Source organism: Garra rufa, chromosome 3, assembly GCF_049309525.1.
Source record: "Garra rufa chromosome 3, GarRuf1.0, whole genome shotgun sequence".
NCBI classification, from domain to species: domain Eukaryota; kingdom Metazoa; phylum Chordata; class Actinopteri; order Cypriniformes; family Cyprinidae; genus Garra; species Garra rufa.
This window is the reverse complement of record NC_133363.1, coordinates 53983517-54007234: the sequence shown is the minus strand read 5'-3', so window position 1 is coordinate 54007234 and position 23718 is coordinate 53983517. Positions and strand designations below refer to the sequence as shown.

Sequence of the window (23718 nt, the reverse complement as noted above, 5' to 3'; positions counted from 1 at the left end):
TATTGTACATACATTTATATTAGTGTGAACATAATTTACAATGGGAACCATTATTCCCTTATTTAAAAAAATACAAATTATCCCAGTAATCAAATCTATTGCTGCATCAAGTTAACCAAACAATCCAATCTGTTGTTCCAGTTTTATGTTGAGTGGGGACAAATAAATATTTAACTGATTATCTGTATTTGCCACAAGAACCGGGAAGAACCTGTTATAAATGACCATATGTGGACAAGTAAGTGAGACGACTCTGTTCAATTGGGTTGCCATTTGGAACTCGCTGTGATTGGACTATCTTTTAATCCAAATGAAAAACAACGCTTAATGTTGCAAAGTCCGTGTTGCTCTTATTATTACATCAGTAATACCTTCAGTTAACAACGAAGTGTTGCTATGTTGTGAGAACTTCCTAATTTACAGAGATCCTAACCCTAACCCTAAGCAGATCTTAAACTACAAATAACAGCGCCATTTTTTTCGTGTTCTATAGATAGAATGGAAGAGGTTTGTGGGTAATGTAGTTTAAAATGTTTAATATTAAAATAGTGGAAAATGCAATGTTTTTTGAACAAAGGTTTATCTAAACATGTTCATTGTGTAAATATCTATGACATATTTAAGAGGCAGGCTGAAATTTGTTTTTTTACTAAGATCACTTTTTAAAACACCTTTATACCACATTTCCATGTATGTTTGAAAACTGTGTCCAACATTATGTAATTAACATAGCATAAGTAGTTGTCCTGCCAATTTTCTCTTTGACATTATAATCAGACACTGATTTACAGCCATTTGAAATGTTCATTTTTTTGCTCTTCCATGGGACTCTACTGGGCCCCTGGAGATGGAAGGGCAGTTAAAACACAAATCTATTCTCATCATGGACAACACACTGTGCTGAGTCACATTTTTTAGATTGTCTTTTCAACAATTTGCCAATATGTAAGTTGCAAGTCATAGTTATCTTAGAATAAGAATAGACATTTCCTATTTGAATTGCGCTCCATTTATTTCATTAGATCAGGAGCAAGAACACAGTGATGACAGGAAATTAAGACACCAGTTTAAACAACCAATACATATTGTGACACTTCTTTGTACTATCACACAATGTCAGTGTGTCATTCAGTAAGAAAAGGTACAGACAGTGTGGTTTATGCAAAAGCCATACAATTCATTCAATGCAAAGGATCATAATATAAAAGACATCATTTGTATCTTTGTCAAATATTCCTCATCTTTGTCCTTTGTCCATCTTTGCAAAACATCAGTAATGTGCATGCTCATCTTATTTATTATACAGTACAGGATTGATGTTGATCTTTCCCTGGTCCATCACCCTCAGCTGTGCATAAAGTGCCTGTAGCAATATAGTCCATGCAGTCTCTTCTAATGAATCTTTCAGCCTTCCCTTCATGTAATGAAGGTCATTAATATGACCAAATGTCACATCTTAATTAAAACACTCATGGTAATTATGTGTATTGTTAACTAAACGGTGTATTTACCAAACACCATTCCTAATAAAGAATATTTACCATACGTTATTATCCAATACATCACTAAGACAGATACAGTAACATATTAAGACAAATGATATTCAAGAGAAATAAAAATGCGTTATGTTAAAACCATGTTATTTTAACCAGATGAAGCCTCCCAAATGCATGCATGGTTAAATGTCTTCAGCATCATAGAATCACATTCAGTTTCCTGCTCATCATCAGAGCTCTCTTGGTTTTCTTCCTCTTGCTTATCCATATCCCTATCTTAATAATCCCCTTCCATGTCATGAACAATTTCGGTTGTTATTCATCACACTACAGTACAACTGACGGACAAAAGACATGTGACCAATTCAAATCATATCACTTTATTTTCACAATACCATGATCATAAGTGTACAGGCGGTGACATTTTTTTGTGCAAACTGCAGCATGACAGTAAAGACAACAAATGTTCAATATATAGGCAACACACATATAAGGGACTCAATACAGGTAGAGAACAATATGGTAAATAGTATGCTATACAGAGATCATGAAATTAAAACAATCACAGTACGCATACCTTTGCAGCGCAGTGTGGAATGAATTAGTGCAAACAGAATGTCATGGTGCAGAATAGTGAGTTAGAGTCCAGACAGTGCATCTATTAGAGTGCTGTGCATATGAGCTTGATGTGCTGTGTATTGTTTCTGGTACAAGTTCAGTGCAGTCTAATTGCCTGTGGAAAAATGTGTCTGCTGGTGCAGGTTCTGCAATAACTTCTGCCTGATGGTAACGATGAGAGTAATCCATGGCTCTGGTGGCTGGAGTCTCTGATGGTCCTCTGTGCTTTCCTCACACACCAACTGATGTAAATATCCTGGAGGGACATAACATGTATTTAGGGTGTTGTAAATCAATAAACAATATATATTTTTATTTTTAATTGTTGCATTGGACTTACCATTGATTCTTGTTGGAGATATGGGCCAAAAGGATCCCTTCACAACTATTTTGCAGTTGTTCAGTTGAAACAACTGAGTAAACAGTGAAGTTTACTTTTATGGACCGTAACATCTGAGCTGTCACAGTAGAGTTGTTCAGGAATGCAGTCTTCATCGCAGTTAACTGGTGGTTTCAGGCTGCAATGCTGCATCTGGTGGCCATTGAATTGATATCGTCAACTGCCTTCATCCTCCTTCAAACAAACAGACAAAACAATAAGTCAACAATATTTCCAGAGAAATAGTGTTGATGAATAGGTGCAGGTGTCAGTACTCACCATATTTGGCCAATCCTGCCCAAATTCCAGATAATGGAATTGGAGATGATAGCACAGTTGATATGCCAATTCTAGGAGCTATAAAAAAAGAAGTGCATGTGAAAATGGTAACTGCTGTCTTTTGAGAGATTAACATCAATTGCTATACCCCATATAACCCTAGCCCATGTAACTACATTGCTTGATGTATTGCATACATACATACCAGTGGAAATGTGCAACTTTTCAGCTGTGTTTGGGCACAAGAAGACCATGTTCATTCCTCATTCATCAGGACTGGCTTGCTGGGACTGATTTTCTTTGCATTTTTTGGTCTTCAGCTTTAAAACAATACAATATTTATTAACCCAATTTTTTTTATTATTGTTGTTTAAACATAAATTAAGCAGTTATAATTATATACTTCAAGCTCAAGTTCCCTGGCAACTCTAGCAGGCTCCTGAGTTCATCTGTATACATTTCTATTCAGAGTCTGAGAAAAGGCCATCTTGCAAACTCTAAGCTTCTATTTTTCAACAGAGCACAAAATAATGTGTTAAGTGAGGGAGTAAAGAAATAAGATGAAGAGAAATAGGCAGAATTGTGTAAGTTTAACAAAATGAGAAGAAAGCAGCATTAGAAAAAAAAAACAATTATTTAACAGCAAACTAAAATGAAATATAATTACCTGCTGATGGTTTTGTTGTGAGCAGTTTAAAGGCCTCTTCACACCAAGGATGAGTCCACACCACAGCTATTTGACATAAAATGACACAGAAACAATATGGTTGGAATCTCTTTCAGAACAGATTTTTCCAGATTCCAAAACATTGACAGCCAATCAAAATCCACCACACTATAAATAGCCTGAGCATTTAAATGCAGACAACATAACTGCAGCACACGCTTATAATAAAAAAAAAAAAGTTATTTTCTGTTAGTGTGTTAGTCATTATAATTCTTGCTCTTGGTGTGAACAGCTTTAAGTGATCTGATTTGGCCAAATTAACTGAAGGTCTGATTTCTCACATGACAAGTTAGAGATAGGAGTGAGTGTTGACTAGAAGAGAAAAAAATAAAATAAAAATCAGTAGACATGCAAGGCTTGGTAAATTGTATTAGTTATTAATATTTCGACATGACACTTTGTTGGTTGTTCTTTCTGATGGGGCTGTAGGGTATGTAAAGATGCTGCACAATTTAACTACAGTACAGTTCAGTCAAGGTGCTCAGACCAACATTGACATACCATTGGAATGCCTTTGCTTTTGGTCTTTTCCATAAATGCACAACATGGCCCAATTCAAATCCCATGACAGGCCTTCCTTTGGTCTTCCCTTTACCCTGAAACAAAGAGAAATACACACATGTTGAGACAATGTGCTAAACAAAATCTGTGACCAAAATATTTGAGAGGAAGGACTGTAAGGAAAGTTATTATTAACACCTAAAATAAGGATGCGTTGATTAAAGCAAATCAGTTATAGCTAAATGTCTTCAACATTACTGTGAAAGACTGAATCATTGAAGGACTTGTTTAGCCTCTTTAACAGCTTCTTCAAGATCAGCATTGGGAGCTTTGAGTTCAAGTTCCCTGTTAATTCTAGCAGCTTTCTGACAGAATTGGTCAAAATTATGAGATTTTAAAAATGTCATGATAAATCACAGAAAGAGAGAGAGCAAAACTATGTGTAGATTAATTATGGATTACAGTTCATACAGTGATGGCTTTTACCAGAGATGGCTTCTTAAAAGTAGGGATGCACCGATACGAATCGGCCGATCATGCTTGCGCGTTTTGTCAGTAAAGCCGGTTCTGTAATCAGCGGTAAATGCCATCAGGTGCGTGATTTCACGTTGAGCCGTATATACTACACACAGCCGTTGTTTACCGACGAGCTGCGCAAATCAATGTTCATTATCAGTGTGAATGTGCGCAGCTCGTCAGTGAACAACGGCTGTGTGTAGTATATACGGCTCAACGTGAAATCACGCACCTGATGGCATTTACCGCTGATTACAGAACCGGCTTTACTGACAAAACGCGCAAGTGATCGGCCGATACGGATCGGTGCATCCCTACTTAAAAGAGCTCCTGGAGTAGGTGATCTGACATAACTGCAAGACAGAAAAAAAAAAATACTGAATTACAATTACTTTAGTGTTGGGCGATATGCTCAATTTTCATATCGCCCTATCGTCAGCCTGAGAGATCGCCGATACACGATACTATCGTGCTAATTTAATTAATTATCTATGTACTAAATTCCTTATTCGTTTTGTAAAGGTAGACTTTCTTTTGGCATATGATTAAGTTGTGCGTGTACAGAGCGCTATCTGCCGGAGTTGTTCAAGTTACTTTCGGTTTCATTCTCTGCTATCGTCAGTGAGTGAGTTGAAAATGTGCGTGCCAGAATGTAAATGAATGAATCTTTCTTTACCCGTCATATTGCGATAATGTTACCGCTGTATGTCTGAGCGTTATCATCAGGTGATGTTGTAGTTCAGTTCATATTGGATGCGGAGAAGTGATGCGCGTGTAATTCACGTGCGTATGTTTAGCGCCATCTGATCGCATCGTAATTCTAATTAACGCCTATAGACGTTACTGAGATGAATGTTTGTTTACTATATACAGACTGATTATGATACATCGTAATTAATTCAGCCTGAACCAGGTTTTACTACCTCTGTTATCCTAATGACTGCAATGCTAATATAGTATAACACTCCCTTTAGAATCAGCTAATCTACCACCGTACTATATGATGAAAATCTCCCTTTTTCACTGCACGAGGTGCGTTAAGGCACTGTGGCCTCTCTATGCGTGTGTTTATACCGCGGCAAGTTTCTGAAGCATCCTAGAACAGACTCTCTGTGCTGCATTGCTAAAGTTAAGTTCTTTGTTGACGGATAATAATAATAATCGTCCAACTATCGTCAAAGGCATCAGCAACAGGCGATATCTCTGACTATCGTCGATACACGATACTATCGTCTATCGGCACAACCCTAAATTACTTCACAAAAACTTTTTAAAAGTGTGGTAAGCATTGTGGTTACTGTGCTTTACAAATAGTATACCGTAAAATCAAAAAACCATAGTAAGCTTTGTGGTTAGTGTGCTTATACTACAAATACCACAGTAAAACTACAGTTACAGTGGTAAAACCATAGTAAGCTAGTGGTTAGTGTGCTTATACTACAAATACCACAGTAAAACTACAGTTACAGTGGTAAAACCATAGTAAGCTTTGTGGTTAGTGTGCTTATAGCCTACTACAAATACCACAGTAAAACTACGGTTACAGTGGTAAAACCATAGTAAGCTAGTGGTTAGTGTGCTTATACTACAAATACCACAGTAAAACTACGGTTACAGTGGTAAAACCATAGTAAGCTTTGTGGTTAGTGTGCTTATACTACAAATACCACAGTAAAACTACGGTTACAGTGGTAAAACCATAGTAAGCTAGTGGTTAGTGTGCTTATACTACAAATACCACAGTAAAACTACGGTTACAGTGGTAAAACCATAGTAAGCTAGTGGTTAGTGTGCTTATACTACAAATACCACAGTAAAACTACGGTTACAGTGGTAAAACCATAGTAAGCTAGTGGTTAGTGTGCTTATACTACAAATACCACAGTAAAACTACGGTTACAGTGGTAAAACCATAGTAAGCTAGTGGTTAGTGTGCTTATACTACAAATACCACAGTAAAACTACGGTTACAGTGGTAAAACCATAGTAAGCTTTGTGGTTAGTGTGCTTATACTACAAATACCACAGTAAAACTACGGTTACAGTGGTAAAACCATAGTAAGCTAGTGGTTAGTGTGCTTATACTACAAATACCACAGTAAAACTACGGTTACAGTGGTAAAACCATAGTAAGCTAGTGGTTAGTGTGCTTATACTACAAATACCACAGTAAGACTACAGTTACAGTGGTAAAACCATAGTAAGCTTTGTGGTTAGTGTGCTTATACTACAAATACCACAGTAAAACTACTGTTACAGTGGTAAAACCATAGTAAGCTAGTGGTTAGTGTGCTTATACTACAAATACCACAGTAAAACTACGGTTACAGTGGTAAAACCATAGTAAGCTAGTGGTTAGTGTGCTTATACTACAAATACCACAGTAAAACTACGGTTACAGTGGTAAAACCATAGTAAGCTAGTGGTTAGTGTGCTTATACTACAAATACCACAGTAAAACTACGGTTACAGTGGTAAAACCATAGTAAGCTAGTGGTTAGTGTGCTTATACTACAAATACCACAGTAAAACTACGGTTACAGTGGTAAAACCATAGTAAGCTTTGTGGTTAGTGTGCTTATACTACAAATACCACAGTAAAACTACGGTTACAGTGGTAAAACCATAGTAAGCTAGTGGTTAGTGTGCTTATACTACAAATACCACAGTAAAACTACGGTTACAGTGGTAAAACCATAGTAAGCTAGTGGTTAGTGTGCATTTACATGACATTGTCGAGCAACAGTGAACGTTACTATGGTAAAAATATGGTAAATGTGCGGACTTTTTACATGATACGCGATACTAGGCTGGTTGATTTGTAGAGCTGATTTCAGCCACGTGAATATGATTAAAAACAGTTTTATTTATGTATCGATTTCAAACTGCACGAGTTAGAAGTTAGCATTCGGCTAATGTCAATCGTAGGCTAACTTAGCAGCCGCGCTAACTGTTCCACTAAGCTTCCGTTTTAACACATGACCCCATGCAAGTGATGCAGAAACAGTGAAATAATTAAAATAATGAAAAGATTGTTGCGGTCACTTACCTGCTTGAAGGTGTACACCACGTATCAGGTGAACTGGTCGAACTGAGCCTCGCTGGTGACGTAATTGCCGTAGAAGATTCTGCGTGGTATTTGTACGCAACTGCTCTCATCTGGATGCCTAACCCCCTTTCGTCAAAATCCAAAGATGAGGGATTTGCATTCAAATCTATCGGATGACCCTCTACGGTGCCACGCGACGAAGAGGGGGTACCCTCAACGTCAGCTTATGGACGTGAGGGGAAAATGACCAAACGGCAGTATGTGACGAATAGGGGTGAGACCGTGTTGGGTGGGTGGGTCTAGATTAGGGAGTGATGACATAAAGTCTTGAAATCACAAATGCCAATGCATAATGCTTTTTATATCAACATTTACCATTTCAGACACTCTGTTGATGTATCTGTATGCTTCTGTAGTCTGCGTTGTGTTGAAAATTAGTTAAGAACGACAAGAGAGTGACAGCTTCAGCTCACACATCAGTAACACTCTTTTGAAAATGTGCAATACTGTGCAATTTACCACTGTGTTGTAAAAGGAAGGGGAAGTTTCCATCACCTTCTTACAGCCTTTTTAATGTATTTTTAAAAACAGTGATTTAAACAATTATAGTACAGAATTCAATGCTTATTAGCAGGAAAAATTTAGTGAAATAAAACAATTGTAACCTTTAATGCCAAAAAATGATTGATTCCATGTCAGACAGGTGGGGGTTAAAAAGGTTACACATTTATTCAAAAGACAAATATTATAAAAGTATAAAAATAAATGCCACAATTAAAAGAATAGCAGCAATAACAAGAATCAAATTATTAATGACTGTTAATTCCATTCATGTAATTTTGATTAATAGGAATACACATATTCATTCCCAATTCCTAGTTGTCAATAATTAAATAATTCATCAATCGGATCAAATACAGCCGAATCAAATATAGTCTAATTAGTCAAATTAGAATTAAAATCAAAGACAAATTAAAGACCTAAGTCAAATTCAAAGCCAATTAGAATCAAATTAGAGTCTGATCAAATAAAATCTGAGAGAAGTCTAATAGAAATATTAGACTGTCTAGGTTCACCTAGTATCAGAGTAAAAGATAGAGAGTGGAGAAAAAGATGTAAGAAGTGTGAATGTTATGTCTAACTTTGATTAAGAACACATTACTCATGTCTCAGCTTGTGACCAAAGACGTTATTAATTTGCATGTTTGCTTACCAACCCAAACTTTAAAAAGGCACATTTACAAAGAAGTACTTCTTGTTCAAAGAACATTGGTCTGTGGCTGAAATGATGATAGATATGATAAAATGTATGAAAATAACATACAGTACCTTCCGAAATTATTCATACACCTTCATTTTTTTCACATTTTATGTTGCTGCCTTATGTTAAACTACTTTAAATTACTTTTTTCCCACGTCAGTCTACACTCCATACTCCATAATGGCAAAGAAAAAAATAGGTTTTTAACATTTGTGCAAATTTATCAAAAGTAAAAAACTTAAAAGATCCAGTTGCATAAGTATTTATACCCTAAACTCAGTACATAGTTGAAGCACCTTTACAGGCTCAAGTCTTTTTGGGTATGATGTGACAAGCTTTGCACATCTGCATTTGGCAATTATCTGCCAATCTTTGCCTCACCTTTTCACCTCTCAAGCTCTGTCAGCTTGGATGGGGTCTGGCAGACATTTTTTAGAGTCCTAGTTATTCCAATCGTCTTCCATTGTGGATAATGCTTCTGTGAACCTTCAATGCAGTAGATTTTTTTTTTTCTGAATTCTTCCATAACACTTTGTCTTAACACAAGTCTGTCACTGAGCTCTACAGGCAGTTATCTTGACCTCAGGACTCGGTTTTTGCTCTGATATACATTTTCAGACCTTTTCTGAGAGGTGTGTGCCTTACTAAATCATACTCATTCAAATGAATTTGCCACAGTTTAACTCCACTTGAAGTGTAGTAACATCTAGAAGCAATATGAATGCTCCTGAGCTAAATTTCGAGTGTCCCAGAAATGAATACGAATACTTATGCAACGGGATCTTTTCAGTTTTTTATTTTTAATAAATTTGCACAAATGTTAAAAACCTATTTTTTGATTTGCCATTATGGAGTAGGGAGTGTAGATTGATGTGGGGAAAAAATAAATTTAAAATAGTTTAACATAAGGCAGCAACATTAAAAAAAAATTGAAAAAATGAAGGGGTATGAATAATTTCGCAAGACACTGCACATAGCAACAGTATACAGTCTCATGTCATGTCTCAAAGGGTCAGTCAGGGTAAAACTGTTAGGGCACTGAATGCATATTATATAGTAATAATATGAGAATATATAAGAATAATATGTGACCCTGGACCACAAAACCAGTCATAAGGTTAAATTTTACAAAACTGAGATGTATACATCACATGAAAGCTCAATAAATAAGCTTTCTATTGATATATGATTTGGAAGGATAGGACAATATTTGGCTGAGATACATCTATTTGAAAATCTGGAATCTGAGGGTGCAAAAAAAATCAAAATACCGAGAAAATCACCTTTAAAGATCTCCAAATTAAGTTCTTAACAATGCATATTACTAATCAAAAATTACTTTTTTGATATATTTATAGTAGGAATTTTACAAAAAATCTTCATGGAACATGATCTTTACTTAATTTCCTAATGATTTTTGGCATAAAAGAAAAATCAATAATTTTGACCCATACAATGTATTTTTGGCTATTGCTACAAATATACCCCAGCGACTTAAGACTGGTTTTGTGGTCCAGGGTCACATATGAATAAATATTCTCAAAAAGATTAATAATGATATAAATATAATAATTCATAAGACATATTCATAGTACAGTTAATAATGCATTATCTTATATATGAATATGCAAATTCTTGTTAATTTCATAAAGTCAACACATCAACCTTGTTACACTGATACCTAATAGATGTGTCTTAATTTTATTTTATTTTTCTTAAAGAGTTTTTTGCAACTGGGCACTTGTGATATGTGTTCATTGAAAAAAAAAATATATCTTTCATCATTTGGCTTAAATTTACTTTTATTTACAATAATTTAAAAATGCAACAATAAAAAAGTCATTAGTTTAGAAATATATTGGCATCAGAACTGACATGAAGTCATTAGTAGTTCAAAATAAGAAAGTGGAGTTTAAACTTCATAGGACATATACACCTTCCACATTATTCTATATTCTATAGCCTTTCATAGTCTGTACTATGAAGCGGATGTGAAGTGTAGCTGTGAAGCCACAAGGCTATAGGTCTAGAGCATGTCATTGTGATTTTGTTGTGGTCATCACTGATTTGATTTCAGTCCATGCTTTGTTAATATTTTGAATGTAGGATATTAAAAAGGTTCTTGATTAATATCAGACAAGAGAAATCATTGTCCACTGTCTTCACTTAAAAGTGCAATTTTGATGATGGCACAGTTTTGTGATCACATGATGATTTCCCTTCATCTGCTAGGCGTGCAGCCAAGAAACACTTGCTTAGAACTTAAGAAGGTCAAGTTACCACATGACCAGCAGGAAACCACAACTAGCACACTGCCTTCATATCTTTGTTTTAGAAATAATAATTTCTAAATGTACTTATTTTCAAAATGGCATATATACTGTAAAGGTATTTACTGATAGTGGCTACTGATGGTACTTGTATGCAATTATTTGTCTGAGGAATTAAAAGTAGCTAATAAAATCTCTGAAAGAAATAGATCAGTGGAAAAAAAAAATCTTGTACAGCACTTTCTGACATCTAAACACATCCTACTGGTTGGTCGCATCGTTCATTGTATCTCTGGTGAAGTTTGTTTTGTCATTTGCTCTCCTGTTTCTTACTAGGATAAATCCATCCAGATATGATAAACTTAAGATTTTTGCTTCTCTTTCTAATTGGTGAGTTGAACATTTATGTCAGAACTAAACTGTATTCACATTAATTCAAGCTAATCAATTTTTACTTGTTGCTTTAATATTTTTGTTTAGGCCTTACTGCATCGCACCTGAATAAACCACCTGTGTTTGCCAAATTGGGAGAAACCATAAATATGTCTTGCTTTTACCGGAGCCAAATGGCCATGCACTTCTCATGGTACAAGCATGAACTTGGAAAAAATCCCAGGCTCATGTCCACCATCTACAAGTATGACAACAAAGCCCGGTTTTACGATAATTTCCAGAATAATTCACGCTTCTCTGTGCTGAATGACAAGGGTGTGCATCGCTTGGTGATAAGAAACATACAGCTCTCAGACTCGGCAACATACTACTGTGGAAACGCTTATTCCAATGTAATGGAGTTTGTCGGAGGGACAGAGTTGATAATTGAAGGTAATTATTATTTTGAGTAATTTATGGTTGTTTATAACATCTGAGGTATAATACTGAGCAGTAAAGGGGGTTTTGGCCGCAACACAGTAGAAAGACTATTTTGGGTTCCAACAGAATCTTTAAGTGAACATTTATTAAAATAACCTTACTGTGAATAATCTAAAGAACTTTTAAACTCTTTGGAACCTTTTTTCTTTTACAAAAGGTTCTTTATAATGGAAAAGCACTTCATTGAACCATCAATGCCTATAAATAACCTTTATATTTAAGAGTGTATAGTGATAGTGAAGCTTTTATACCGAAATGCTAACTTTTAAAGAACTAATTACCATATTTGAATGCAATGTCCATAGTATCTTATTCAAAACTCACTCATTAAATTTCCATACAGGGGTGAAAAGCAACACTTTCATAAAACAACCTGCTTTAATTTCATCACATCATGGAGATTCAGTGAGTCTTACCTGCACAGTTTTAAATCAGAGCTGTGTGGGAAACAACAGTGTGTACTGGATCATACAGGAATCAGAAGAATCTCAGCCGAGATTCATTGGCGTACATGGAACAAGTATTGGTTATTGTGAGTGGAGCTCTGAAGCTGGTTTTAGAGCACGTAGATGTGTCTACAGCTTCTCTAAGAAAGATCTAAAACTTCCTGATTCTGGGACTTACAGCTGCACTATTGCTGCATGTGGGGAGATTCTGTTTTTGAATGACACCAAACTGGACATTATAGGTATGTTCCTCAAGAAGTAACTGGTAAAAAGGAGCACTTTTATGGTGTGTTAACATTATATCCACAATTTTGTCTATTTCAGGTGCTGATTCAGCTAAACAGATGATGACTTTTATAATTCTTTCCATTGTAAGAACATTCCTTCTTTTAATTACTATTGTCATAATTACTTTTTGGTACTGCATTAATTCAAAAAGCATTTCAAAAGATGTCTGTTCTCCATCTGCCGTTGCTCTCCAAAATAAAAAAACCTGATCAGATGGAAAACCAGGTCTGTTAAGGAAACCAGCTTCTGATCATCTGTAATATGTAACATATCTCTCCAAATTCATGTGTGATATGATATGCAAAGACATAATCTGAATCTTGATTTTGTTTCATGTAACATAATGCTCTTTTATGACTGTCTACTTGTTAGAAATAAACCAGTATTAAACTGTTTGTTTCTCATAGGAGCAATACAAGACTCTCCTGGAATTTAGATTTTCAAACTCATGTTTTGCATACACATTTTACAGAGATTAAATGTTCTTAATTCATATTTATTTCACGACAGAGTGGAAATTAGTATAGATGTGCTTTGGTACACAAACACGTTTTAAAAATCCATTAAACCACTATTTTTTTTTACACACATGCTAATAACACCAACACGAACCTCTAGCATGGTACTTCACATTACACAGGAAGCATTCTCATAACCAACAAATTTGATGGTTTTTCTGGGATGTAGGCATCTGATTTTGTGAACATCCAAGGGAAACCTGTTATAGGAAGTAGAAATAACCATGAGAATATATGCTTTAGCTTCATATGAATATTATGCAACAAAATAGCCAATAGCCAATAGAGGTTCTGGAAAAGTTTTTTCAAAATGCTAGCAGCCATTGCAGGGCCAAGCCCATTATGGCCATTTTGGGCATATTTGAATGTTGGATTTTATTTGGAGACTTTTAAACAATGTATAGTTCCCATAATGTATAGTTCCCATAATGATTTTCTGACTAACTTTTCAAAAGTTAGAAGCAAAAATGTGCATTTTTGGTATCTCACGACCCATAGGTGGTGCTATTCCCTACTTTGGCATGGACCCTCAGAACATGGTGTTGATGAAGCATACCAAGTTTCATTTCATTTGATCAAAGTTTGGTCAAGATATAGCCTCTGAACCCATTTTGGGTCAACCTCAAGGAGGAGTAGCAAAAAACAGAATACTGTACTTTTCAAAATGGCTGCTACTGTAATTGGTGGTGTCTTAATGTAAGCTATTGAATGTGATCAGCATGAGGAGAGGAATCAGTTGTACTAAGTTTAATTTTTCTGGAATTAGGGATTTTAGAGTTATTACCATTTAAATATTTCATTTTTGAACTAGTGTTGGCGCTATAGAGTTGGTTCTAGAGACCCCGTAATTTGGTCAGATAACTATTCATGGCCATCACTACATGTGCGCCAAATTTCATAATTTTCTTATAATCCGTTTATAGGGCTGCCATAGACTCCACTGAACTGTACACGGCAGAGTGATGTTATCACCGAGATGAACCAGCATGCTGTAGATAAATCAGGTTACTGTAGAATTGTTCTTGTACTTGAATGTTTTCCTTAAAAATGATTCCAAAAATATAACAGTTATTTGACAGCAGAATAGAATACTTGTTATCATCAGAAACATTTCAGGACTAAAATACAATGCAGTGAACTTAATCACTCCACAATAATAAGTTGCTACATCCTTTTGTGTCATTTGGAAAATGTTTAGACGATAAGTTCCATTCCCCATTTGGAAAATGGACATTGTTCCTATAATAGGGCAGTGCTATGGACTGCGGCTTCTTTCCTAATAGTTGGAATCTTGGAATCTTTTTTGAGAAAAATATCATTGTATTGTCTAGGGGTGTAACGATATTACAAACCGAACCGAAATATCGCGATACACCAACCACGATACGTATCGCGAAACTCTCGTGGCGTACCGCGGTACTCTCACTCCCCCTGCTGCCCATTGTTGAGGTTGACCTCACTTGTCTCTAACTAATTTAACCAATTTAAACACATCTTTATTTTATCACATTTGATTAAATTGTATTAGTAATGATGAGATTTTGTTCTAAATATTATATTTTAAAGTTAGTATTTTCCAAGTGCATGTCATGTCATGTGACTTGAGTGAGCGAGCACACTCGTTACTACTCAGGGCACGACATTAACGCTTGTCCGGGACAAGTGGATTTTGTGAAAGGGCAAGTGTGAAAGGGTATTTTACTTGCCCAAGCGGACAAGTAACCTGATTAAAACATCAATTACAAACAATAACTAGCGCAGCAACGAAACTTTGGTGAGCATAATTCTGATTTTATTACTTAAGATGACTGAAAACGGACAGTATCAAGTATCAAGCTCGTGCAGGCTATCTGACTCACAGAAAATCAACACTAATAGGCTCAACAGTATACACAAAGAATCAAGCATGAACAAACATACTGCACCATTACGATTGCAAACGTGAGTGACATTGATTTTATACAACAGTAGTTCAATAAACTAGTAGTTAATATTAACTGACTTACATTTTAGACACATCATTAACCATTTTTGCAAACGAAAATAGTTCTAAGCAACAGCAGAACCTCTCCGTGAATCTCCGAGCAACACAGCGGTATTTCAGCACTGAATGATTTAGCATTTTTTTTAATGAATCGAGTCAGTGAACGAACTGGTTGATTCCATCTATGGTTGAATCCGTGACTCGCTCATTAAGACAGTGACTACTGCCACCTATTGGTGGTTTGGTTTTATATTTAAAAAGGTTTCCAATATTTTAGATTTGTTTTAAAAAAGTATAACATTAATCTTATTACATTATTTATGTATTTGCAATTTTACTGTGTAAATGCATTTCTTGGAACCTCTTATCTTCATTAAACAGTCTAAGTAAATACAGTTAAATGTCAATTTCATTGCAGGCCCGGTTTTTCCTGTGCAATGGAAAGATGGAGTTTGTTGATACTGCTTTAATTTGTGCAACCATACAGAGTCTAATTATTCTAATTTGATGTATTGATAAAATGTAATACTTTGATGTGAATGATGACACATACAGTTAGTAAGGTTAGGAAAATAAAGTTAAAAAGTGACCTAGAAATCAATTTAAGGAAAATATCACAAATATTCAGATTAAAGTAAGACCTTATAGAGTAGTGATGAGACTGTTGCTTCAGAATGGATTAATTTACAGCAAAAAAGGCATTTTTTTGCCCCGGACAAGTAAATTTTTCACTCGGACAAGTGAATGTCTAATTTTCACCAACTTACTCGGGTATCCTGACTGTACTAAAATGGGTTGGCAAAGTTAATGAAGAAAAAGTTTAGTTGTTCTTGTTATTAAGTGAATCTATTGTTCCTTAGCATTGCTGTTAAGAGGACATCAACCCTAACCCCACAGCAAACAGAAACCGAACCGAACCGAACCGTGGCTCCAAAACCGAGAACCGAACCGAATCGTGCCTTTGGTGTATCGTTACACCCCTAGTATTGTCACACTGTCTCCAATTTTGACTTGTTGCACAGATTTTGATTGCATAACAGCTTGGGCTGTGAAGCAATCTGGATTTGAAAAGTAAACAAAAAGTCATTAAAGGCTAAAGTTTAACAATATATATTTGAGAAGAAGATTAACAATGTTTGCCTACCACAAAAAGCAAGGATGGTTGCATTGACAGCATGCATCTTTTCTAAGCATTTGCTCATTTTGAAGAATGAGAGACACAGGCCACCAAAAGAAAAATGTTGTTTAAGCTGATTGGTAGATGTTGGCAGATGACAGAGTTTCCCTTTATTGGTTAACCAACAGCCTTCTTTTTAGGACATGTTTTGATGCCATACGTTAAACCCACTGGTGGAAAGTTTGTCATTACATGCTTATATAACAATACGTTTTTTTTTCCAAACCGAAACTAATCTTGACCACTTACTGCTTGTATCATTTGAAAACCTTAAATTCTAGTTTCCATATTTTGTTTGAAATGAATTAGCAAAAGTAATTTATGAATTTGTGACAAAATACTTATGGGCAGTGACATTTTTTTTTTCTTTTTTAAGGGGATTTAAAAAAAAAAATGTTTAGCATATAAAGCGTGTCCTTTATGTGTCCATGTAAAATTTGTTATTGGTTGAAATAAAATAAAATATTGCTATACTGCATATTTAACTTCTGAATGCAATGCCTACTTCATAAATAGTATGCAAGATCATCGGTGCATTTAGCATAGATAGATTATGTACTTTAGAAAAAATGTTTGCGATAAATTGAATGGATTATGAAAATAATTTTATAGGAAAACACAGAGGTTATAAAAAAGGCCAGACATACTTAGCTGGAATAAAAGTTACAGACTAACCATCTGAATAATAATAGTTTGCAAACTTTGCATTACATATACATTCTCATTTTTTTATATTTAGTTTTAAAGTTGTGGTAGCCTGTTTTTGTCCTTTATTGATATGCTACAACAATTAACCTTTAGAAAAATAGGCCACTTTGTTTTCCATCCATCTTTGAAACCACCTGATGTTTCTCTCTCAGTGTCTGGTTTTTGTGGGCAAGTAGAAGTGTCTTAACAGCACATTAAATATATATGCACATTTGCCTCTGAGCCCTTTATAGGACATAAAAGGGGGCAAACAGGGAAAGTACCTGGAATATTGGTACTTTCCTTTGTCACGGATTAGGCAGGAACACACGAACAACGACGTAATAAAAAGACGTATATTTAATAAATCCAACAGAATACAGGTAGACATGGGAACACCAGGGGAAAACATCCATTAAACATCAAAGACCGACAAGAGTACAGGGGAAAACACACACCTTAAATAGACAGACTAATTACACAGACAGGTGCAGACAATGACAGAGAAAATGGGAGAAACCAACAAGAAAGTCCGGGGGTGTGACATCCTTGGAATATCCATGTTTAGCAGTTAAAAATTCTGATTGCATTCACCCCTAATATAGCACTAACAATCTCCATAGTAAAGTGTATGTTTTTGTCATTATTATTATAAAAAAGAAGAAGTAATCAACAACTCTGCTGCAGTTCAAAACAATATGTAAAGGACAAGAAATAGCTTAGCTTTCTTCAGTGATGTCTGACATTGGCATTTGGCATTTAAGGCTGGAGTAGATTGTATCCTTTCTTGTTATTCTTTGCTCAATCTCTGAACTCTCTCTGGCATTGTCTTCAAGGAATTGTAGGGTTGTGTAGTTTGGGTCCAGACTATCTTGGTTCTGTGACGGAAGAAAAGGGGAAGGCATTTGCTCAGTGAATGCAAATACCAACTTTTAGCACAGCAGCTTTATTTGGTGTGTTCCTGACACTCAATCAGTTGATCATAGCATGCGTTTAATTCTCAGAGAAAGCATGAACTGATAAAAAGGTATACTTTAAAGGCAATGTAAATTTTAGAATAAGTGCATGAATGTAAATAGAAATGTTAAGAGATTCTGACTTACAAGAGTAAAACTGACATCAGGCTCTGAATCTTCTGAAAGGGGGTCAAAAACTTCTGAAACATATTAAAACATGTTCTGTCGTGCCAGGAAAGTGGTTAAAACAACCGAGGCCCTTTATTTCATAATTAAAATGTACCTGCATGCAATTCACTCGTTCTTCTCAGACTTTTACAGAGCAGTATGTTGATTATTCTACTCGAGCAAAATGAGAGTATAAAGACAAATGCCTTATGTTAAGGCCAGTTTTGGACTTGAACTTGATTCTCTTAAAGATGGGGAAAATATTTTGGTTATGCAAATTAATAAGCGTAATAGGCATATCAGTAATGTAAAAAATATTTTGCACTTTTCTTTTGCTAAATTATTTTAATACAAAAACTTTTCTGTTTTAGTAGTGATCACTGAAGTAGTTCTAACCTTTAAAAGAGAGACTGAAATTTCCAAAGATGGTTTGGTTACTCCGCATGCATTGATAATGTAAGAGTCTTGTTGAGCTTTCAATACTAAAAATTAACCCATTATGTTATTGTATATTCTAGAAGTTTGCATCACATTTTACAACTCTACATACTTCATAAACATTTGCATTTATTTTCTCACCTAAGAGGAACTCACAAAATAGACCTGTTATAATAAATATATCTACAATACTCAAGTTCTGACAATGTAAAGAGGAAATTAACTTACATGTTGTGTAGTAAGAGTGTCTCACACGATCAGAGTTCTCAGGGGTCTAAGGAGGGACAGGCTTTGAACAGTGCATTATATCGGCCACCATATAGACAAAATTACCTTTCACCTCAAGAGGAGCTGTCATTAGTGTGTGAAAGTCGGTTTGATTTTAACATTGGTGGTGAGGCTACAAATGCCCACACCTAATAAATTATAAAGTCTGTGGTTTAGAAAGTCACTTTTATATCAATGTGTAAAATAGAATTCATTAATATGTATTTAAAGGAAATACACATATGTTGTTTGTTAGACAACTGAATTAGCCAATCAGAATGTTAATTTGCCAGTTTAGTTAAATAGAAAGGTTTGCACCAGTATTTGCATCTTTTTCCGTTGACGACCATTGATGCTTACTGTGTGCAAACACTACACTTGAAGGATAGGATACTTTTTCAGACACTGCAATCAACAGGATACAACGTCACATTTTATAGTTTCTTAGAGTGTAATAAACAAATAATAAATATAAAATAAATAAAAAAGTGACAATGTAGAATTAGTACTCCACATTCCCACAACACTACAAAGATTTTGCCTTTAATTTATTTTATTTTATTTTATTTTATTTAAGGTCAGTCTGTGAATTGAATGCATTTTTATTTTATACCTACTTATCAGATGATCATTCTGCCTTATTAGGATGTCCACATCCACCAGTTATTCATCTCCACTCTTTTTATATACAGATTTTTTATTATGAAACAGGGGTCAAGCAAATGATGAAATGTCAAAGGCAAAATATTTTATTAGCTATAGTTTTTTTTTCTTTTTCCCAAGCATGAATGCAGACTCAATGATTGCCATCTTCAGACCATTTTATAATTGCAGTACTGGATTTGATTGTGTCTTGTACTTTTTGGTGGATCATGTTTTAGGCATTTACATATTTGGATCAGTTTACTCAAGTACAGAATTTTTTTAGGCTTTCCAGTTTTTGGTTCTGCTGTTAGGATCTGATCTGTGAATAGACATCATTATGCTGGTGTAAGGTTCAACTCGCCGGCGCAAAGGCAGAGTCCAGTGACCTGGTTGAAGGTTTAATGCATGTTCGGTCTTTCCACAGCGCTTCTTCAAAGTTCACTTGATTTATTAAGATTTAGTTTAAATTTTAATCTAGCTCTGTATTCATCTGACTCCAATGTCAAGTGATCATTAAATTTAGACTGTATTTCTAATCAAAAGCTGATCACAAATTTTGATTGTGTATTAATTTAGAAATCTGATTATTCTGGAAATCCTATTTTTCAAATTATTTGTTCATTAATGACCTGGTATCACTATTCACTCGGCCGATTAATCAACCCACAACACAAGCTCGCCAGCTCTGGACTTGCTCAGAGGATGAGGGATGATTATAATGCATCTTAAATGGACTGCACCCTGCAAGTCCATACTATAGAGTGCCTTTTTCCTATAATCATGAGAACATACAATGTGACAGTCAGAAATTGGAAGCCCTTCGGTATGACTTGTCCTGGACGCAGAATTGTGGAAAATACCAGACTGCAATTTAATCTATTTGAAATAATGAAGAAATTCTAGAATAACTCAAAAATTAACATTTATTGTTGCCAAGTAAAAATGTATCATGCCAATTACACAATTAAACAATGAGAATCCAATTCAGAATTAAATTCAGTTTCAATTCAGATAAATACATAACATCATTCGAATCTAAGCGTGGGAGATGCATACCTGACTGCAGAGAGACACAGCTGCATGTGAGAGACTTAGCTCCAGAGACTCTTAAACATAGTGTGGGGGTTTATCTGAATACAGAATCCCAAATTACAATAATGCCACTTTGCTTATATACCCACAAAAAACAAATCTTCTAATCAGTTGTAAAAACACAAAAACCTTTTGGTTTATCAGATCAGACCTTGCCTTTATTGTTTTGTTGCATGGCATCTGCTTTTGTGAGAGTTCCTGGACTTTAATTTCATGAGGGAATAATTTTGCGTCTTACACTGGGAAATGTTGTAGAGGGCCATGATTTACTGCTTAAACTCACAGATGTGTAAGTCAAGGCTTCTGCATATCCAACCTGATAACGAAATATTTTTGATTATTTAAATAATTTAATTAATTTCTGTTGGAATCTGTTCATAAAACGATACATATTTTAATGGAAGCAACTTGACATTATTTAAAAAATTAAACACTAAATATTAGGAATTGTACAAGAAATAAATATAAAATACAGTTGTTCAGTTTGATCAAGAGACTTCTGAAATATTATAGCATTGACGTGACATCAGAGTTTTTATTATGATTAAAAAAATGGTTGAATTTACCTGAGTACCTTCAGATAAAGATCTACCGCCTGACACAAAGTACAGTATAAATGTTTGCAAATAAAACTTGTCTGATCAATAAAATATTGAATATAATTAATAAAATAATTAAATAAAAAATAATATACCTGAGGAGCTTCCTTCATCCTTACATTGCACAGCCAAGAGTAAGATCATTATCATCATAGAAATTATGTTTGATGTGAGTAGTATAAAAACAAAGGACTTGTTATCAACTCGTTATCTGCACAAAAAAATAAATAAAATAAAATAAAATAAAGCATTAAAAATCTCACTGTATGTCGATCCTGTTTAAAAACCTAAATGATGATAATAATAAACAGTAGTACAGTAAACAAACAGTTACGTTTTATGCAATTTATAATGTTTTATTTAGCACTTTACCAGATATTGAGCTGAATTCCAGATAAGTTCCGTTTCCAAACAGTATCTTGCCGCACACGAGTGCAGCACAGTAGTACATACCAACATCAGAAAGGCTGAGGTTCGTCTTTGTGAGGGTGTAAATGCAGGTTTGAGTAGTAGAATCATCCTTACAAATCTTTTCATGTGTCTTCATATCTCCATCAGTGTGAATGATGCCAGAACCGGATTCTTCTGCAGCCTCTCTGAACCAGTAGGCCTCATGTTCTCCTTTACATTTCTCATCTGGCATTTGGACTCTACATGTGAGGGTAATGTTGTCTCCAGTGTGAACTTTATCTGAAATAGGCTCCTGAAAAACTGTTGCTGTGGTATGCTCTCCTTTAAAGCAAAGCAGAAAGTAATTGTAATTGTGCTATTATAAATTTTACAGTCTCTTCATTATAACCAATATTTATTCTTTTTTAACATAAATATAACAGATCAAACATACCGTGAAGCATCAAAAATGTTCCATGTCCAAAAGTCAGTTCTCCTATAATTATGACTCCACAAAAGTATGTTGTTATATCTTCCTTTTTTGTCAAGGAAATCTGTAAATGATAAATGCCTTTACTTATTGTTACGTTAAAACAACCATTATTATATCCATCAGCAAAATCAACTTTTGCCAGGTAAATGTAACTTTTTGAAATGGCTTGAAGATTCATTCCCATCTCCTGCTTGTGCCACACTATTTTGTTAAAATTTATTTTCGGTGAGTAGCACTCAATAGTGATGTTATCGCCTAGTTTAGAGGCTTGAAATCGTTTTGGTTGCAAAACGGTTTGTGCCCCAATGCAACCTGCATTGAAAAAGCAGTAAATGTGTTACACAAACCTTTTGCATGAAGTTAATTCAAGAATCTATTAAAAATTATAAAAGTTCAAATGAATAAATAAATTTACATTGTTAGATATTTTTCAATGCATGCCAGTTAATTCAGTCTATACCTACAAACGATGATGAGGAATAAAACTGTGCTCATGTTAGTTTGATTTGCTAGCAAAGAATAAGAGATGGCAAGGTGCACAATCAAAGTAACTAAATCAACTGGAAACTGATCCTGTACGTGATTGGTTAATATCAAATATTGTCATATGACAAAGTCAGATTTGGCTGTAGATTTTGGGTGAAAGGTGACACTCTCACAAGCAAAGGAAATAGTTTGTCTTCTTATGAACACCAACAATGAAAACAGATAAATAAATAAATAAATAAATACAATCTATATTATATTCAAAAACATACTAACTTAAAGTGTGAATTTGTTTCAGGACTGACAATTAACAGGGCACAATTTTAATAAATGGTGTTTATTATCATCCAGTTTAGAGGCTTGCAAATGTTTTTGCTGCAAAATGTTTTGTGCCCCAATGCCACCTGAATTGAAAAAGCAGTAAATGAGTTACAAAAACCTTTTGAATAAAGTTCATTTAGGAATCAATTAAGGGGAGACACTGTAGGCAAAAACGCTGTTCCTTGTCCATGGTGCTGAATCATGTCAACTGACTTCAACAAAATAATTCTTCGACTTTAAAGTCACTATTAAATCAAACTTGATATAGACGTACAGAATACTTAAATATAAAAAAACTTTTTGTTTAAATAAATGATTTATCCCTGCACATATTTTTAATTAAGATATCAAACTATAAAGCATAGCCTATTTTATTGTATATTTTGAACTTATTTTTGAATATGATGTGCTCTCACATTTTAGAAAATCATTAATTAAGCTTTAATCACGTGATTCAGTGAACAGTAAATATACTGTATGCTTGCTTTTTGTGTTTTATTTTAAATGGCTATTGTATTGCGGTTATTAGTAAGAAACATTTGACCCTGGTACTTTTCAAAAGTTAATACAGATTTAACAAAAGAAAACAATGCATCTAATCTGTGCATTTAAAGGAAAAAGTTAGATGTGATTTAGGGTCAATCGTGTATTTGTGAAGTTCTATTACGTATATTAGCATTATAGTGTATAGGTAACAAATGTATTTATATTACTTTGCTGCATTATTTTGATGCTTTTAAAACAGACTATTTGTTGACATTCGGTGTATGGTTCAGACCACCTTGAGGACATGA

The 23718-nt window shown here is 34.7% G+C and overlaps 2 protein-coding genes and 1 long non-coding RNA gene across 4 annotated transcripts; 1 reads left to right on the top strand and 2 right to left on the bottom strand.

The window, feature by feature from the left end:
* Positions 1–1603: 1603 nt before the first annotated feature.
* On the bottom strand, positions 1604–4595 carry LOC141332509 (uncharacterized). The gene is made up of 6 exons (XR_012355314.1): positions 4001–4595; positions 3440–3505; positions 2978–3092; positions 2773–2850; positions 2455–2688; positions 1604–2370 (listed from the first exon to the last, which is right to left on the bottom strand). It is a non-coding gene; the product is annotated as an uncharacterized lncRNA (long non-coding RNA).
* A 7043-nt stretch (positions 4596–11638) lies between these two features.
* LOC141332485 (uncharacterized) lies at positions 11639–12912 on the top strand. Of its 2 annotated transcripts, XM_073837623.1 has the most exons (4): positions 11639–11733; positions 11827–11921; positions 12313–12657; positions 12740–12912. In XM_073837623.1, the coding sequence occupies exons 1-4, from the start codon at positions 11639–11641 to the stop codon at positions 12910–12912; spliced, it is 708 nt and encodes a 235-aa protein (XP_073693724.1). The 2 variants fall into 2 exon arrangements, with proteins under 2 accessions (XP_073693724.1, XP_073693723.1); XM_073837622.1 differs by having other exon boundaries at positions 11639–11921.
* An 8480-nt stretch (positions 12913–21392) lies between these two features.
* On the bottom strand, positions 21393–22612 carry nitr8 (novel immune-type receptor 8). The gene is made up of 4 exons (XM_073837624.1): positions 22582–22612; positions 22079–22429; positions 21607–21966; positions 21393–21445 (listed from the first exon to the last, which is right to left on the bottom strand). The coding sequence occupies exons 1-4, from the start codon at positions 22610–22612 to the stop codon at positions 21393–21395; spliced, it is 795 nt and encodes a 264-aa protein (XP_073693725.1).
* Between the last annotated feature and the right edge of the window lie 1106 nt (positions 22613–23718).